General features: G+C 43.2%; 1 protein-coding gene across 2 annotated transcripts in view; it reads left to right on the top strand.

The window, feature by feature from the left end:
• Positions 1–18,894, top strand: part of klhl29 (kelch like family member 29) — an 88,022-nt gene that overhangs the window by 39,109 nt on the left and 30,019 nt on the right. For both annotated transcript variants that reach the window (XM_079370603.1, XM_079370604.1), the window contains exons 4-7: positions 3,218–3,365; positions 4,010–4,528; positions 14,957–15,095; positions 18,201–18,397. In XM_079370603.1, the coding sequence (XP_079226729.1) occupies positions 3,218–3,365; positions 4,010–4,528; positions 14,957–15,095; positions 18,201–18,397 (1,003 nt within the window). The remainder of the gene's footprint in view (positions 1–3,217; positions 3,366–4,009; positions 4,529–14,956; positions 15,096–18,200; positions 18,398–18,894) is intronic.

Here is an 18,894-nt window from a genome sequence, read left to right as displayed (position 1 = left end):
CTGCTATTTTTAGGAGCTGCAATGAAAGACGATCGGCACTCTGCAGCATGAATGCCAGCTTCATTTCAATGACCGGAGTTCATCTGATGAATCTGCTCGTTGTGCACTCACAGTGAAGCAGCTTTGTACATTTCACAGGCCCTCCATGTTTGCCCGTATTCTCCGTTAAATTTGTTGCGTTTATAGACTTTGCCCAGCATGGTTTCTTCTTGTCTCTTATTGGCCAGAGAGTGATGCTCATTTGCGATATGTACCTCCATTCAACTGCCTGCTTTCTCTGCCAGGTTTATAATTCATGTATAGATACAACACAAGTAAAAAAAAAAAAACCTGCTTTAGACCTGCAAGCGTCTTGGGTTCCCCCCCCCCCCCCCCCCAAGGCAGACAAACTCTAAAGGTGATCTGCTGATTTCTAATTGTTCTTATTGCACGTTGGGGGTAAACCAAATTTAATTTAACACTCTCAATACATGCAGAGTAATGACCTCTCAGGAGCAACATCTCCTGCCCTCGCATCACATCCCACAAGCAGTAAACAGGGGTGAGGGATGGGGGGGGGGTGGAGGAATGCAGTTAATATGTGGAGGTGTGAGGTTAGAATCAAGCAAACAAAAGAAAGGAGAGGACAAAGTTAGTTTACTGAACTCCACACTTGATTATTAATCTTTGCAATAAGCTTATTTTGCCTCTCTCCCCCCTCTGGTTTGTTCTGTCTCTGTCACAACGTCCCAGTGTTTGGCTTCCAGATCGCACATGTTGTTAAAAAAAAATTAAAGTAAACGTAGTTCCCAATCATATAAGAGTATCAACATAAGTTCTGTTTATTCTTCAGAGCTCAGTGGTCATTTGCCCAGTTGGTGCTTATTTATTACCTGCTACATTCGCTCACAGCTCCACATTTGTTCATTTGTCCTTCATGTTGACAAGAATTAAACGGAGGCGGCTGCTGTGCCAGGCTGAGGATGCTTGAGTCCCGAAACAATCTGCACATATCAGGAAGGGTCACAGTGTTTTGGAGACGTTATTCTCTCACTGTCTCGGCCAGAGCTAGCATGGCGTCATCAAGCATTCTTCACGGCTCTGGTCTAAGAGCCTCTCGAACTACTGCTGCTTAGTCTCACATATAAAACATGTCCACAGTGCTGTGTCGCTTCCAGCTGTTACAGTTTCAATCAAGTCAAAAAGACGGGACGATGGACTGTGAGACAGGATTGGGAGGGAAAAGCTGCATCCTGTCGGATCTCCTGTGACTTGATTAGGGGGCCGGGTTTCCGTCCCTGCATTATTTTGCTGAAGCTCGTCGGCCTCACCCCCGTGATCACTCTTCCCGTCTTCCGCCAGTGTGTGCGAGGATCCAGCCGAGACGTAGAAGTGAAATCTGCTCCCCCTTCACTCGTTTGGCCCAAGGCTTGAAATCATAGTCTGTATCCGCATCCTTTTTCTGCGGTGCATTAACAACACGTGCAGTGTACCCATCAGGGGGCTCGTGTAGTGCCGGGGGCCAGCGGTAAATTCTGGATTGTGGAAGGAATTCCTTTTTGTTTGATAGTTTCACTTTTGAGTGAAACTTTAACAAAACACTCGACCACCACAGTAATGGCGGAAAAGTCTTACATTGCTGTTCCCGTGATGCTAACTTTGCGGGCAGAGCTACATGTGGACGCTAACTTGAATCAGTGTGTTTCATGTAATCTTTCTCAAACGTGCGCATTGCTGCTATACGCACACTTTATTTGTCAAAGAAATCCAGTATTTCCAACCCCCCATCAAATATCTGCCACATTCTGTATCTGTCCATGCCTGGTGGGGGAAAAAACCCCCATTCTGTCCAAGTTGAATTCCTTTTTCTGACTTGCACATCCATTTCTGTCTTTCATGATCAGCTGATGGTGTGGAATAACAATGCGCAATTATCCTCCAGTTGCATATTGCAATATGTTGCTGCAAGTAGCCCATGTTATTACAAAACATTATGCAAATCTATGCATTTCCCCAGAGATGGCTACCTTATTGTTACAATGAGTTCTGCTTCTCAGGTGCATTTAAAACGAAACCGTAACAGCAGCTCCGACAGCAGACCGCCAGAAACCCCTGCTCCATCAGTTCGCTATTGATGAAGTGATCAGCCTATTATGTTTCACATCACAGGCTTGATCACCAGCTGAGTAAAATACCACAGCAGTAACACTCCTCCATACCTGCAGTCTGTTATTTTCCTCTTTGGTGTGAAGAGGAACACTGGAGCTCGGAGTCGGATTCGAATCAACCCGTGGAGCGCTGACCTGCACACTGCACACTGCTTTCTCATTTTGTCCTGCAGTCGTTTTAATGACACTTGTTGAGATATTGATCTGCTCTGTGTGTGTGTTCCTTCCTTTTAAGGCCTACATTTTCCCTTCAACCATTCGCTTTGTTTCTTCTATTTCAACTAACAGCCAGGAGCACAGAGGGCACGGGGCTCGGGGACCCTCTTTTTTTTTTCCTGTGAGGAGGCAGGCTGAAGCTCAGCTCTGCCCTCTTCCCGGGACAAACTGCAGAGAGGGAGAGGAGAACATTGCCAAAGGTCCAGGGGGTGATCGACCTTGTTTTTCATCAGCCCGGCGTCTCCTGAGAACATTTCTCCCCTACAGAACGACACATATTACAGATTTGGTGCAGACAATGGCTGAGTTAGATTGTGAGCGGTTGCTTTGTTCACACATTGTCATCTGGCTTTACATTTTCTGTTTCATGTCCGTTTCTGCAAAATCACATCTTGACTGTTTACTGTATTAGTCCTGGTGTTGGTCAGGATTGTTTTATCTTCTGAAACTGAACAAATTGTTGAATATTTTGCGAAATGGCGATATGAACCGCCTCAGGAGGAAGGCTCTAAATCAGAACGAAGCCCACACAGAAACGTTATTTTTAGTTATAATATTAGCTTTTCTTCAAAGACTCTTGCGGCTGTTGAGTAACATCGTTTTGTCCCTTTTTTTCCTCTTTTGTCGAAGCTGTAATCACAACTCACCCACTACTAAGTGAACACCATGACCCGTCATTACATTTCACTTTAAGTCCTTAAAAAACGTTTTTATTAATTTGATTTTAAATCAAGCAACTGGACTAAGCGGAGCTGTTAAAGATCTCAAGACCGAGGGTTGTAGAGTTGTTAGTTTTAATTCTCATACGATGCTTTAACCTGTGTTGTTGTTGTTGTTTTTTCGACGCCCTGCAGGTCTCAGGTGTGTCTCCTGGGGAAAACCAGAGTCCAGGACTGCTGCTGGCTCCAGGGGTCAGGTGGGGACAGACTCCCATTAACCAGCTCACACCCTGGGACACAGATGAGCCGCCTGCCAAGCAGCATCGAGACAGCGAGCCCAGCGGTAATGAATGTTACGCACACACACACACACACACACACACACACACACACACACACACACACACACACACACACACACACACACACACACACACACACACACACACACACACACACACACACACACACACACACACACGCACACACACACACTGACAGACAGACATGTACACATCTGCTGATTCCTTCTGATGTGAGGTTACAGTGATGCAAGTTTTACATCCTCACTGCATCTGCACAGCCCCAGTAAGATATCCAGCTGAATTCACCATAACAACTTAAAACATTAAAAATGTTTCCTGGCCCACCGAACACCCCCCCCCCCCACCCCCCCAGCTCCACCCACACACACTGCAGCACAAAAAAAACGAGTGAGATGTCACCGACTGTGGGGGCGCTGTCACATATGACACTAAGAATCCCTGCACCATGTCACGTATATATTTGTGTGTGTGCTATTTTTAACTGGGACTGGTGTTTTCAGCAAAGCCCCCTCCTCTCCATGCTTCACTGAGCTGTCTCCAGAAAGTTTGTCTTTGAAAATATACTGTTGTTTTAACTTATTTTCAAAAATAAGATTTTTTTTGTTGTTGTTGTTGTTGTTTTTTTACAGTTCTACCCCTTCTGTCTGTTTTTCCTCTGTAGGTCCGGCGTGGTCTGCAGCAGTGAGCCAGCCCAGCCTTCTGCCCCACACCTATGCCCTCTCTCACCAGCCCTCCTTCAGCCACAGTGTGACCGCACAGTCCTCCATCATCGGAGTAAACCCATCCATCCAGACACCCGTTCCCCCCCAGCACCCTCTCATGACGGCCCACTTCCAAATGATGCCACAGTCCACCCAGCAGCCACCCTCTATTGTCATGAGCATGCCCGGTCAGTCTCCGTACGCCTCGGCTCAGCCCGCGGTCACCGCAGCTGCCCTCACTGCCCGAGCCAACCAGGTGTTTCCTCCAAACCCTCATCGATTGATCAGCAACGGCCATGTAACCTCTCACCCCAGCCTCATTCAGCCCCCCACCCGACCTTTGACCAATGGACAGGCGGCGGCGGCAGCATCGGCTGCTGGACAAGCTACAGACAATCAGGATGGTGCTAATGAGCTGCAATTGCTGCGGACAGTCGGCATGGGGAAGTACAAGTTCAGCGACCCGGGACATCCTAAAGGTAAGCACAGACAGTCTAAACTAATGCTCTCCTCACAGGTGGATTTTTGTTTTTTAGTTTATTTCGACTCACTTTGTTCCAGATATGGAACCTGTCGCGACTCCCTTTTATAGGCTGAATCAAAGCAGATCTGTTTAAACCAATCCAGGAAGCTGTTAGGCATTAAATCAATGTTCTCTGAGCTCTCTGTTCCTTGTGACCTCCCTTTATGCGGGGTCGCGCTGGAATTGGAAACACAGCCCCCTCCCACGTCCCCTCAGAGCTGTTTTCGATGCCGACAGTATAAAACAACAACAGACTGTTTTAATACAACCAGAGCCAATTCACTTCAAACCTCCTCAGGTCTCCGAGACAGATTTTTCACCAAAGCAGAGCCCTCGTACTGATACGGTTAGGTGGATACTTGGGAACCAATTCATCTGATCTGGAACTTCGTCATATCGGCAGCATCCGTCCTGTTTATCTCTGATCCTGATTAAAAGTGTGTCGCCTTTATCTTTTTCATCTCTCTCAAGTGCAAAAGGCACAAGCCAATAAGAGCTTTCAGCCTCGGCCCTCACTTTTTCTCTCTCTTAGTTATTTGAAGCCTTGTTCACTCGCTCTCTGTTTGTGAAGGGTTGGTACTCAATGTCTACTCAGGGTATATGGTTTCAGTCTGTGCTGTGGGGTTTGGAGACGGAGCAGAAAAAGATGGGCAGTTACAAAATCCTGTCGGAGCCCCTGTGAAGGTCAAAGTGCTGAAATAAGGACTCAGCTCTTGCTGTGTTACTGACTGACACGTGGAAACATTTGAAGGAATAAGTGAGGAATTGTCCTCCTAAAAAGATCAGAAAAAAGCTTCTAAGTTGAGGCATCACCTTGTTGGATTTGTCTCCCTTGCTCTTTGATTGGGTGTTCGAATGATGAGCGACTGCAATGGTCAAATCCTACGAGTCATGTCACGTAGCATCGCTAGGCTTAATTAAAAAAAAAAAAAAAAAAAGATATGCAGAGGACGTTTTGTGGCTTATTGATGTCCGAGGCCCGGTGTCTTCGAGGAGCTGATGGAGCTCTTCTGCTCTTATTCAGCTGCACAGCAGACTTGCTGGGTGTGTGTGTGTGTGTGTGTGTGTGTGTGTGTGTGTGTGTGTGTGTGTGTGTGTGTGTGTGTGTGTGTGTGTGTGTGTGTGTGTGTGTGTGTGTGTGTGTGTGTGTGTGTGTGTGTGTGTGTGTGTGTGTGTGTGTGTGTGTGTGTGTGTGTGTAAGTGCTTGTTTAAGGTTTCCTATGGCTTCTTGGGTGTGACTGCCTGTCAGCCTTTACAGCCAAACAGCACAGTGACAGAAATCAGATGCAGTGTTTGATTTGGCTTTGGCCTTCAAAGGGAGCAATTTGTCTTCACTGCACCAGTGGATGCATCAACAACAGTGTGCTCCTGCATGTGTGTGTCTGTAAGGTATTTGTCTGCGCCTTTGCTGGCATTATGTACAGTGTGTTTGCATATGGTTGAGGACATATGTTTGTGTGTGTGTTTGTGTTAGTAGTTTCAGCCTCCTCGCGTCCTGAGATATTTCAGTCACTTTTTCAGAGCTGCCTATCAAAGTGAACAAATCAAACGCAACCCCTTCGAACCAATCGTTAAACTCTGTAACACCCCTTACTCCTCCGCTCCGGTTTACATTCTCTCCTCTTTCCTGAAGAAAATGACGCCCCATCTTTGGTTGAGCTGCAGGGATGTGTCGGCGCTTTTTTTTTTTTCCTTGTGGAATGCTTAGATTACAGCGGCACACAGTAGAAGAAAGAGTGGACATGAGAGATGAGGAGAGAGCGGAGTCATTGTGTATCTCTTGACCAGTCATTAAAATCAATATCCGTCCAATACATACGAATACAGATGTACTGATACCAAGTCCAATATTTGATCAATCACAGTTAAGATCAAGAATGGTTCTTTTGAAGGACGTGTTTGATCGTGCCTAAATGTCTCCATGTAGATGATTTGTACGCACCTTGGAGTTCGGTCTGAATGTCTTTAAAGTGAGACGGTGCGAGCTGGGAATGTTTAGAGCCCAATGATCGTTCTTGATCATTGGCCAGTCAGATATCAGATACATACATTCTAACATTTATCTGACCCGTTTGCTAAAGGAAACCGTTAGAGATGGGACCCAATCCAGACACTCAAAAGGATGCTTTTGATCGTGTACTGCGTATAAAGAGGGCTTATTGACAGCTGAGGTGTGGTCGTGCTCGACTTTTAAAGGTGTTCTTTCGTTGTCGGATCTGAAAAACGTGGAGCTGAAGAGGTGTTCCTGAACATTCGATTACGCTGAAGTTCAGTCGTTGTGGTCGCACACATCTGTTGGAGAGCAGCTGCTGCTGCTGCTGCTGCACTGAGCATGTGCAGCCGCTCCACGCTCCTCTTCTTGTGTCAAACATCATTTAACGCTTCCTTTTCAACACGCTGGAACTTCAGCAGCCCCTGTCACATATACACACTGGTAGAAACACACACGCGCGTGCACACAGACGTTCACACACTCACACTAACTCACGATTCGTTGTGATAAAAAGGACGCACGTCCATTGTCACTTCAAATCCAAGCACTGCGCCTGCGTGCCTCCCTCTCTCTGCACGGGAAGTTAATCTTCCAGTCGGCTCACATTTAGCCGTCATCAGGGAGCGTGCAGCACTGGAGCTGCTTGTGGATGTAATTAAGATGCCTCTCTGAGTTAAGATCAGTGTGTTAGTTTGTTACAGAGAGACCAGCACGGCCGCACTTGCAGAGCAGGCTCACCTTTCCTCTGCAGTCGTTGTTTCTCCCGATGTGTTCATGTTTGTTTAACGTGGGACTGAGCATATATAGCTGCACTGAGACCAGTAATCACATTCATGTAATCCTCTCCTCTACTCCCCTCATCTCCTCTCTCCTCTCCTCTTCTCCTTCTTTTCTCCTTTCATCTCATCACCTCTCCTCCCCTCATCACCTCTCCTCTTCTCCTTCTTCCCTCCTTTTCTCTCATCACCTCTCCTCTCCTCCTCTCCTCCCCTCATCTCCTCTTCTCCTTCTTCTCTCCTTTCCTCTCATCACCTCTCCTCTCCCCCTCTCGTCACCTCTCCTCCCCTCATCTCCTCTCCTCCTCTCCTCTCATATCATCACCTCTCCTATCCTCATCTCATCTCCTCCTCATCTCCTCTCCTCCTCTCCTCTCATATCATCACCTCTCCTATCCTCATCTCATCTCCTCTCCTCCTCTCATCAACTCTCCTCTCCTCATCCCCTCTCCTCATCTCATCACCTCTCCCCCTCCCTTCCTCTCCTCTCTTCGTCTATTATTTTGACCTAAAAGAGACTTTGTTTAAAATATAAAATGCAAAGACTTTGACCTGTCTTCTCTCCTAAACTCTAGGAGGCTTTATTGTTAGCTGGAGAGGAATAAATAACAGCTGGAGTGGATGCTGTCAATTATAAATGTGGTTGAAATGATTCCAATCACTGTGGAGTGTGCAGCTGATTCTTCTTAATGAATACACAATCCAAGTGCTTTAGGGTAACCTTGGCACATGAGTCCATATAAGAGTTTCATTTTAATGACATTATCCCAACCAACTTATTTATGAACGGCAGAGAGGGGAGGAGAGGAAATGACTGAGTGGCTGCTCGCTCTTCTTTTTCCTCTCCTGCATCGTATTTTTTAAGTAAAGGAGCCCCGTACATTAATCCCCCCCCCCCCCCCCATCAGTTAATTTAGGGACGGAGGATAGCTCCTTAAGATTGATCCTTCCTTGTCTACCTCCTCCACACAGAATCCCAACTTCATTAATCACAAAGGTTTTCAGGATAGAGCTCAGTGGCAGGACGGAGGAGCCTGACAGCTGAGGCTCTTACATGCATCGCAGACTCGGTGCAGCAGCCGGGCGGCTCCATGTCCCACGCTAGAGTGGGCTTCGACTCCACGCCTTCCTCCTCTATACTCCTCTCAGACTCCCCCCCCCCCCCCCCTTCTACCAGTCCTCACTGCAAATCTCTTTCTATTTCTTCACTTCATCTCCTGTGCAGGCATCCTCGAAAACAGAAATCCAACAGGTATCCATTTAGTTATAAAGCATATAAAGACATATTTGTTCTGCCAACATTTTAATGAAAAAAAAAAAAAAAAAGGTTTAATCCCTATTGGCATTTTGCCTCTTTGCCACTCTGAAAAATAAGCTAATGCGCTCATTGGAGTGTGAGCCTTGGTCTGTAGTCCAACTTTGTCTTTTTAAGCACAGGGGCCTGCAAAGCCTTCAGCATTTTATCTCAGCTTCCAGAAGCAGCTCTTGCAAGAACTTCTGGGATTTTCCTTCAGTAAAGCTTTCCAAAGAAACTTTTAATCAGAATGCTTGCACAAAAAAAAAAAGACTTACAAAAAAGGCATTAACTCTCCATTTAGAGGAGAATAAATAGATGATTAGTTAGTGTGTTTATCAGCTCATTCATCTCAATCTCCATCCATCAGCAGTTTAATTTTATTTTGGAGGGCTTCCTTGTAAATTGTGCAGCCGTATGTTTTTATTTCAACAATTACTTTGCTCAAACTCGGCGTTAAAAGGCACAATGAAAACTGTCTCATGAAAAGTGTAGCTTTGGGGATTTTTGACTGCCTCTTGTACAGTAAATAGAAAGTCATTTGTTAGCCTCTGAAGAGTTTAAAGCAACATTCAGGTGCGCGTACAGTGAGAGCCTTCATCCTCCCCCTAAACACATCAGTCCAATTCAAGCTGCATGTTAGCTGTCACTAATCATCCGAGTATTTAATGAGGAACTAATGAGGCCTTTGTTTATTTATTTTTTTTCCTTTAGATTTCAGTAAATCTCATTGGTCCATGCTTCCTTCCCACTCACTTCATTCATTTGACAAAACCAGACAGGTAGTCTGCATTATGAATGAAGGTGGAGCATAACAAGCTCAAAATTAAAAAAAGAAGCTGCCTTTGAGGGGAAGTGAAAAAACAAACATCAGAATGTGTACGTCACATTTAATAGACAGCCTTAGTGAGAGATGTATGTATCATTTGGGATTCGATGTGATGCCTAAACATGTAGGCAAAGATGTAACATTTATAATACAGAGAATAATATCTTTGTATTAGACGTGATGTCTTAGAAATAGGTTGTATTCATAATTACAGTCATTAGTGGTTGGAAAAGATTTAATCTCTGTTGAATTATTGGTGGAATATGGAGGTTGGTTTTTTTTTAATTTCTGATTTAAAGCAGGTTTTTTTATTTGAAGGTGACAGCAAGTTATTTTCAAATGTGGAAAATATTGGATAGCATAGAAACACAGTTAAAGAGAGCTTGGCGCTGTTCACTTTTTGGTTCTTGAATTTGATCTGAACAAACGGATTTTGTATGTTAATAGAGCTGGACAGATTTTAAGATTATGACACTCACATGTCATGTTGATTGCATGTATGTATGTATGTATGTATATATATATATATATATATATATATATATATATATATATATATATATATACACACACACACACACATGATTGATTGTGAGAGTCTCACACACTTCTTAAAGGGTTATTGCCTTAAATCCAGAGCTGTTGTAAATCATTGTTGTTCAGAATGTGTAGACTGCCTTGTTTTAAATTCTGATATTCAGTGTTTATGTAAAATGAACCGACCTGAGCTAATGATGTTAGATAAACAATTTATAATACAAACTTTGAGAGAGTAAATGCTTAATGCTCGTGCTGACTGAACAGAACATATTTTAAGTATTTGTAGGAATGAATATTTATTTCAGTTAATTTAAATACACCTTAAGAATACAGAAAAACAATCTATTAATTCATCCTGAATACTTTTATAAAATAATTGTGTAAATATGGTTGAAGGTTTTTAAGACATAATATAAAAAAATATATATATTGTTTTTTAATACCAGCAGGCATTTAAAACTCCATTATTTGAACATTTGAGCTTTACAATGAATTATAAAATATTTTACAATGTTTTTAAATGACTCCACATTTCAAATTAAATTATGATTGTCAAAATGTTTGTCCCCTAATGTAAAAAAGGAAATTATCCAATATAAAAAAATAGGCTTCTTACAAAATAAAATGATGTGGACTAAAATCAGGAATGAAAATAAATGTTTGCTGAGCTGAGCCCAAAGAATGCAGGTGGTGAAATGTTGAATTAAAGTGGAAGCCTTTTTTTTTACATCTTTAAAAATTGAATGAAATAGGTTTATCATGGTGTAATAATCATGATAATAATGATTATTATAATAATAATAGTCCTGACTGTAATACTAGTACAATTTACTGAAAGGACAGTATATATTTCTTACACAGAGATGAGGGCGACAGTAGAGGGAGCTAAATACAGAAATGAAAAATATGAAAATTCCATAGAATAAAATTCGGGTTTCTTTTATTTCTATAAAGTTTGTCCTTCTTTTTCTCTTGAATTACAAAAGCTGACCAAAAACTGAGGACTAAATAAATCTCTGTTCGCACATAAATTCATGAAATGTCAGTGAAAGGTTTTGTTTTTGCACTTTTAGAATGGCTTCAGAAATGTTGCCGGAACATTTTCATTTCAATTTAAACTTTGACAAAAAAAAAAAAAGAATAAAAATACAATTATGAATGTTTTTATTTCATGAAAACAATCCTTATTGCATTTAGACATTTATTATAACAGGAGCTTTAAACACATTATTCATTTCATCTCACTAAATTAAGATCTTATTGAATAAAAAGTGAGCAAAGGAAGATTGCGTTTAATATCCAAATATGTGATAAAAACTCAAAATTAAAGATTAATCAAGCGACTTTTTAATTTATTATTTTCCAAAGCTGATTCTTCGTCTTCGACTTTGAATGATTATTCCTGAGTTTGTTATCATTCTAACAGTCTTTTTAACAGAGTTTACGTATAGAATACAAGGATCATTTCAACAAAAAGATAAATTTATATTTACAAGTTCTGAAGAATAAAATATATTTCTGTGTAATATTTCTAACCAAATGTTGATTTCTCATCCATTTTTCATTAATTTTAGGAAATAAAAGAAACATTTTCCCGGTCACTAAACCGACGTTAAAAGAAGTTGTTTTAAAGCGTTAATGTTTTTTCATCCACTGATTTTCCTTGTGACTTGGATGAGTAAACAATTTAATTTACTCTATTAATTTTCATGAATAGATTAAAACGCAGTTCTTTCCTGCTTCATTTTAAGTGTTTTTTTGAAGCCTTTGTGTCAGAGTTGTTCATGGAGTTATCGATCAGCTGACACGCTTTGTTCGGGGTTTTTCAACTCTGAGCGTCGGTGAGAAACGAAAGTTGAAAAAAAGAACAAAAGTGTCGGAGTGATGAGGACGTCAGAGTCTTTTCTACAGCTGAATTCATCCAGCCGTACACAACCAGGTGGACTATTACACGTTAGCTTAAGCTGCAGAGACGAGAAGAAAAAAAACAGTAAAAAATGAGTAATTCTTTTTGGATAGAGATGCACCCTTCATAGAAACATGTTACCTTCAGTGCTTCACAAACAACACATGGACTGGACACATTTCACTCATTAATACAATTCTAAAAACTGAAATATGACGACATGTGCATCAGGTGCAGCGTTTGAAAAATTGACTTCCTTTTCCACTTGCTCTTCAGAAAACTTTTTTAATCTCCATATTTTTTAGAAAATCTATTATAATTTGATCAATTTATGAACATGTATGAGACGGGTGTAGATTTAAAAGTGGAATAAATAGAAACATTTCTCATCCGTTTCCAGATTTTAATTTTTTTAACTGAAGGGTCTCAAAGATCGCTGCATTGCTATCAAGCGTCCCGTGCTGCACCTAGCTATTGCCTTTTCTCTTTGAGCACATTTGAGAATTGCTTTATTTGCAGGATGTCGGCGTAACGACAAAATGGCAGCTCCACAGAGGCACGTGTCAAACAGACGTACAACCTTAAAATGTCTCCAAGTTCAGCAGCCAATCATGTGCAGCCTCTCCCATGCCCTGCAGCCAACCACAGCCGAGTGAGCGGAATTCCTAACCCAATAAGTAAGGGAGGCACGGTGTGCTCTGATAGGTTACTGGAAACCACAGCCAAGGACCTCATTGGCCCTCAGTGTTCAGATGTTTTTACAGTACAGTTTCTAGGCTGAACAGCAGAGTCGGCCTTATTGTTATTCCTCCTGTGTGCTGTGTCGACCAATCAGGAAGAGCCAGCCCAGCTCCCTGAGTACGATAGTGAAAGGCTTCGAGGACAGAAACTACGCCAACACATTCCTGTATGCTCTCTGTGAATTACTCCAACACTGTTTCACTATATTCCCAAACGCGTACTCCTTCTTCATCCATGTAGACTCCTCTCAAAGACTATTGAGTTGTCTGCTGTTTCCCAAACCGCTGGGGTCCCATTGAATGTGGCTGTTCGTCAAAACCCTCCGTGCCAAAGCGTTAAAAAAAGGCGACGCCACATGCAGTTTCATGCTTCCCGGTGTTGATGAGTTGTTTTAGGGGGCCATAGTTAGGCGTTTAGGTGTGTCTGCACGGCTCAGAGGGAGGCGGCCATTGTTCTCTGACAGGCTGGGGTCTCCGTCTACGCCTTTTACTTTCTCTATTCTTGGACGGTACACGCTGTGACTGATTGGAGGTGAAAGCTATATCGGCCTTTGGAGATTCACTAATGCAAACTCAAACTTTTCGTTCACTATTCACAGTCCTTGCTTGCACAGTAATCAGGGAGCCGGCCAACTGACTGGCAGCAGAGGTAGAAAGACAGAGAGAGAGAGAGAGAGAGAGAGAGATGAAAGACGAGGCAAACTCCAGCCTTTTGAATGTAAACGTACGTCTCTCTCTCTTACTCACACTGCTGTCCATTGAATCGAAATACAATAAAAAATTTGTCAAAAACTGGATCTATTATACTTCTGTATTCAGCATGTTTAAAAACCAGGTCGTTTTCTTTCTGCTCATTCATTCTTTGATACAAAAAGACTTTCACCAAAGAGAGCCTCTGAATCGCACTTTATTTGTCACGAGTCTTTACTCTGTATAATTTCATCTGCCGAATAAATTCAGAGCTGAGCTCCCAGTGACAGTAAGAAGAAGGGAGGCGCTAAATGAGAGCATATTTCTGCCTAACAAACGGCTGAGTGTCATGGTGGGATAATTAAATCTCTGCTTTGAGTCTGACACGAACTCGGAACACCTCCTTTATTTCAGCGTAGATGAGTGAACCAGTACTTCTGATCATTTCTTCATCAGTCTTCCACAGTTAATGCCTACATAAAGGTTAAAAAAAACTGTACTGTTGAGACATTGTAAAGAGAGAGAACTAAACAGTTGTGATGAACAAGCTGGGTTGTCCACCTAACATGTCTAAATCATCAAGTATCGTTTGCTGACCTTTCCCTATCAGTCCTTGTGCTCCTATGAAGTAGATAGTAGATGACAGTGTGGAGGCTGGAGCTCCCGTAGTCATCCACATTATTGCGTCTGTAGCTCTCTATCAGGGCTTTCACACTCCATCTCGATTATTTTCGGGAGTGGATATGTGAAGACGGTGCGTGTGAGTCTCTCATTGTTCTCTGGTAGTGACACTCTCAAAGAGCACATGGACAGATCTACACCGTTGGTTTTCCCCCTCCTGATTTTCCCCTCTCGGCTTCCCCTCATGGAACAAGAGCCTCCTTCTTAACAGTACAGTAAGGCTGGGCCTAACCTGGTTCTGCTGCGCCACATTATACGTCTTATTGAGTACCGCGTCCTTCAACAGCACACTGTTTGCAGATTGTGTGTTTTCTTGGGGGGGGTTTTTTGTTGTTCCGCTCCGACGAGAAGATAAAAAGACAGAGAGAAACAGAGAGAGAAAAAGTGAATATGAGGATTTGGGGATAAGCTATTGTTTTATCAGCGAGCATCAGTTCAAGGTCAACGTCTCACCGAGTAGGGCACATGTTCAAAGCCAAAGAATTTTATTTCAATTTGAATAATGTATCAACAGAGTCTCTGTTCACATCTCTTTCAGACACATTCTAACCTCATTCAGCTTCTCTTTATTGAAGTCGTAGCTCAGCAGTGAACATTAACAGAGGTCAAATACACTTATTCAAATGTCTTCACATAATGTCGATAGATTTCGATCTCGTTCCCAGTCCTATTTTATTCACATGCATGCTACTGCATATTCCTCATAACAGTATAGAATCTGTTCCCGTGTATACTGTTGTGCCATCAAATTCTGAACATCTGCACTCACAGCTTCTCCTCCAAAAGAAAGTGGACACTTTTTAGAGACTGTCCAGTAACACGGTGCCCCACAGTCTCGATCTGTTGCATGTTGCCGTGCTTCTGTTGCTCATGTATGTACAGCAGAGATTCTAAAGCCAAATGTGGTGTGTCTGTTTGTTTCTCTTCTTCCACAGAGATGTTGAAGGAGTTGAACCAGCAGCGCAGAGCGAAAGAGTTTACAGACCTGAAAATAATAGTTGAAGGCAAAGAGTTTGAAGTCCACCAAAATGTTCTAGCTTCCTGCAGCTTGTATTTCAAGGACCTGGTGAAAAGGTTTGCCTTCTCTTCCCCCCCTCTCTCTCACACCAGCTCTTGATCCAATCTGTTCTTTTCATAGGGTGCATTTGTGTCGCTTCTTTCCCCCTCCCCCTCTTCTCTCTCTCTCTCTTTCTTGCAGGTGTGTGAAGACTTTGGTTCCTCTCACAGGGCCAGCAGCCATTCCTTCCTCTTCCCTCTAAAATGAATGTATCTGAAAGCAGAGAGTTAAGGTCAAACTTCGTCATTACCTTTCCTCCCCATGTAGGACAATTTAAACACATTTCCATTTTAATGAGCAGAGAAAATGTTCCATGACTGGGGATGAAACTCACCAAAGAGCCAAAAAACAAAAGACATTTTACACTTTGGGTCATAGTTCACTCAAGTCACACCATCTGCTGTCCACACAGGTATTGTTTGTCTCTTTAGGTACATTATTCTTCTGTTGCTAATTCTGGCGAAACGGCAATTTTGTCAGCAAATAAATGTTGGCTGCTGAAAAAAAACCAAAAACATTTTTAGAGTCATAAAAAAAGAACAACAAAGCACGAATGTAAGCTTAGAACCATCGTAAACTAATGTATGTGAGTTAAACATTCCCCCAGTATTTTTCCATTCATGTCATTTTTTTGTCCTTAAGTCTGTTTTGCCCGCGTGAGTGTGTGTTTGTGTGGCGTTTGAAGTGTCTGTAAACGTGTGTATGGCGGTAAAGTCTTCAAACGAAAGTCCATATTTCTTAATCTGCCTTGTTTTCCTAATCGTCAATACCACAGTTCCCTCCAGACTTCATCCTTACTTTGAATCCTCGCAGGTGTTTTGAACTTGATTGAGAGCACACTGGTCCCAAAGTTGTTTTTCAACCTTGGTTTGAGTTTGCGCGTGTGCGTTTGTTCTTACATTTGCATGGCGAGGAATAAAGTCTACAAAGACAAAGCAAGCAGAAAGACACAGTCAGGTTGTAGCCGTAATGCCTCAGGGACGTTTTCCTCTTCACTCCGCAGCCGCGCTGCCTTCACTGTGAAGCTCATCAGAGAGCAGACAGAGCTGCTTATCAGCTGCTGAGCTCACACTGATACATCTGTTCCTCCATTGTGGACGCAGGCAGGAAGAGCAGAGAGAGAACAGAGGTGGAGGAGCAACAGAGCCTCATCTGTACAAGGGGACCGCTCATCTCAACTAAAAAAAGGGGTCCTCCTTTGACCTTGGCAGTAATGAAACTACCGCCTTAGAGACTGAAGAGACTTTAGATGGGGAACCCCCTGCTGCTCGCCCTGTCCAACAGATGACTCGTGTGAGCCTCTTCTTTTCGCCACAAAGTCAGATAGTCAGGCGGAAATAAGAGCAGCATGAGAACAAGACTCTCGTAAAAACAATCTGAGCTAAGATAGAAGTTTTCAGGCCTGGTCAGAGAGGAGGAAAGCGAGCTAAAGGCTGTCTGAATATCCTGTGCGTTGTTATCCAGAGGCTTGTCTTGGCTCAGTGCTGCCCATATCTCTATGAGGTCAAATTACAGTGAGAGAGAGAGAGAGAGAGAGAGAGACATCGGTCGATCCGTAACCTGCTGACGCACTGTGCACTATCATTTCCAAAACACAAGCGCTCAGGCTAAACAAACTGCCACAGGAGCTGGTCCATATTGCACTAACCATTGGACTGATTAAACAGGTTGGTGAGCGTGCTGTCTTATTAGTCCTTTTTTTCTCCTTTATCTTTTCTCCCTCCATCACTTAAACCCTGAACCACACTCCTTCCCTCCTTCTGTCTTTACAACCTCCCCCCCCTCCTCCCCCCGTAACACTTTGTGGTTTTTTGCTTTGCAGGAGGAATAAGAGCAAAAATACTATCGTCTTTCAGTTATTTTTGGATGTCCTTCTCACCTCCTCAGTGTGTGCTTTAAAATATCAACTAATGTCTCAGTTCATACACTACAGGCTGCTGGTGAGTGTTGCAGCGGGGACAAAGGTTCTGTTCAGGTGTGACGGTGTATTTTTATTTATTTTTTCCTGTTGTGGGGGATATTATATCACACTCATGGAACAACCCAACCCGTCCCTCAGAAGGATGGCTGCTGGCTCCCTGTGGAAGAACCGTCTCACACTGCCTCCTTCACCCCCCCCCCCCCCCCCCCACCCCCCACCCCCACCAAAACTCTCTCCTCTCTCTTCTTCCACCTATCTCAACTTGCTTGTTTGTGCTGTCTTTGTCTCACTGAATGCGTACGACACTCCTGCACACTGGCGCACACACACACACACACAAATAGAGCAGAGCAGCATTGTTGCACCAACATGCGTGACGGAAGCAAAAAGCCCCCATCCATCTAAATGGAGGCTGCCTCTTTTACAAAGATGTCCACACAGCTGAGGGAGTGCGACATAGAATGGGGGCACACATTCTGCAGAGCTGTGATTCCATTTTCTATATTGACCTGGGACATGAAACCCAGGTGGTGAGGTTTTTAAGACCACCCATGTTTAATGTCCTAATGGGACTAAAGCAGCACTTCCTTTTTTCCCCTGCACATGTCAGGCTCTGCATCAGGAACTGATCGTATTCTGTTTAATTAGCCAATACAAGCACTTCCTGCCACTACACCTGTGCGTAGTAGTTACTCTGCACTGATATCTAACGCACACACACACACACACACACACACAGAGATACACAGCAGAGATGTAGACTCGCTCACAGTTCAGCACACAGTTACGCACACTGTTTCTCTTTCTGTTTTTCTGTCTGATAGTTTGTATATGTACCCTGCCATGTATGCATGTCCACCTCTAAATCTATGCATACATGAAACAAAGCAATAATGTTTGTTTAATCTTTGTGCAGAGAGGACATTTTGTTTCAGATGCAGCAACATAGTTAAAATGTAGAGAGGTAGAAACCATGCAAAGTTCAGTTTCTGTCCTTTTTCACTTTAAGTTGCTCTTGTGTAATGATTCTTATTTTCTCCACACTCTCGTGCTGGCCTAGATGTGTTTTTGGCTGTTGTAGTTGTATCCCTGTCCTTCTCTTCACTTTAAAAAAAAATAAAATAAAAAATTAATCTTGTTTCCTTGTTTTCCCTCTCATCGTATTCCTGATTTGCTCTCTCTGCCATGATTGGTCGATCAGGTCGTCGGGGGAGACGAGGAGCGGCGAGGTGCTGGAGCTGAACATGAGCAACATCAGCGCAGACGTGCTGGAGATGCTGCTCGAGTTCGTTTACACGGGATCGCTGGTCATCGACTCGGCAAACGCAAAGACGCTGCTGGAGGCCGCCAACAAGTTCCAGTTCAACACCTTCTGTAAAGTCTGCGTCTCCTTCTTAGGTAGGAGCAGCACAGAGCGTAAAATGAACTGTGGATAAACTGCGCTTTAGACACTCACAATGATAAAGCTGTTTATTTGGGCACACTTTTGTACTTTGGTACCAAATGAAACTGGAAACCAGGTTGTCCAGTGGTCGAAAATCTGATGAAAGGAGTGTGCATCACAGTGTTCCCCGTGAACAAGCACACAGTGAAAAACGTTAACTCCTCAAATAGCTCAACAGAGGCATTTTCAGACGGCGTTTTGTGTCGAGGTTGTTCTGTTTGTTTGCCTGCAGGTGTGTGTGTGTGTGTGTGTGTGTGTGCGTTAACAAGTTAACGCAACAAAACATTTTTCTCGATGGTCGCAAGTGTGTGTCTGTGTGTGCGCGTGTCTGTGAGATCTGATAGGACGACTTAAAAGTGGCCCAGCTAATCCCAAATGCAGCTCCCAGACATCCAACAACTCCTGCCTGCGATCGATGCTCACAGCTTTTTCCCCCCTCTGAAAGCTGTTT

This window comes from Symphodus melops (assembly GCF_947650265.1).
Source record: "Symphodus melops genome assembly, chromosome: 1".
Lineage (NCBI taxonomy): Eukaryota > Metazoa > Chordata > Actinopteri > Labriformes > Labridae > Symphodus > Symphodus melops.
This window is presented reverse-complemented; position numbering and strand designations above follow the sequence as displayed.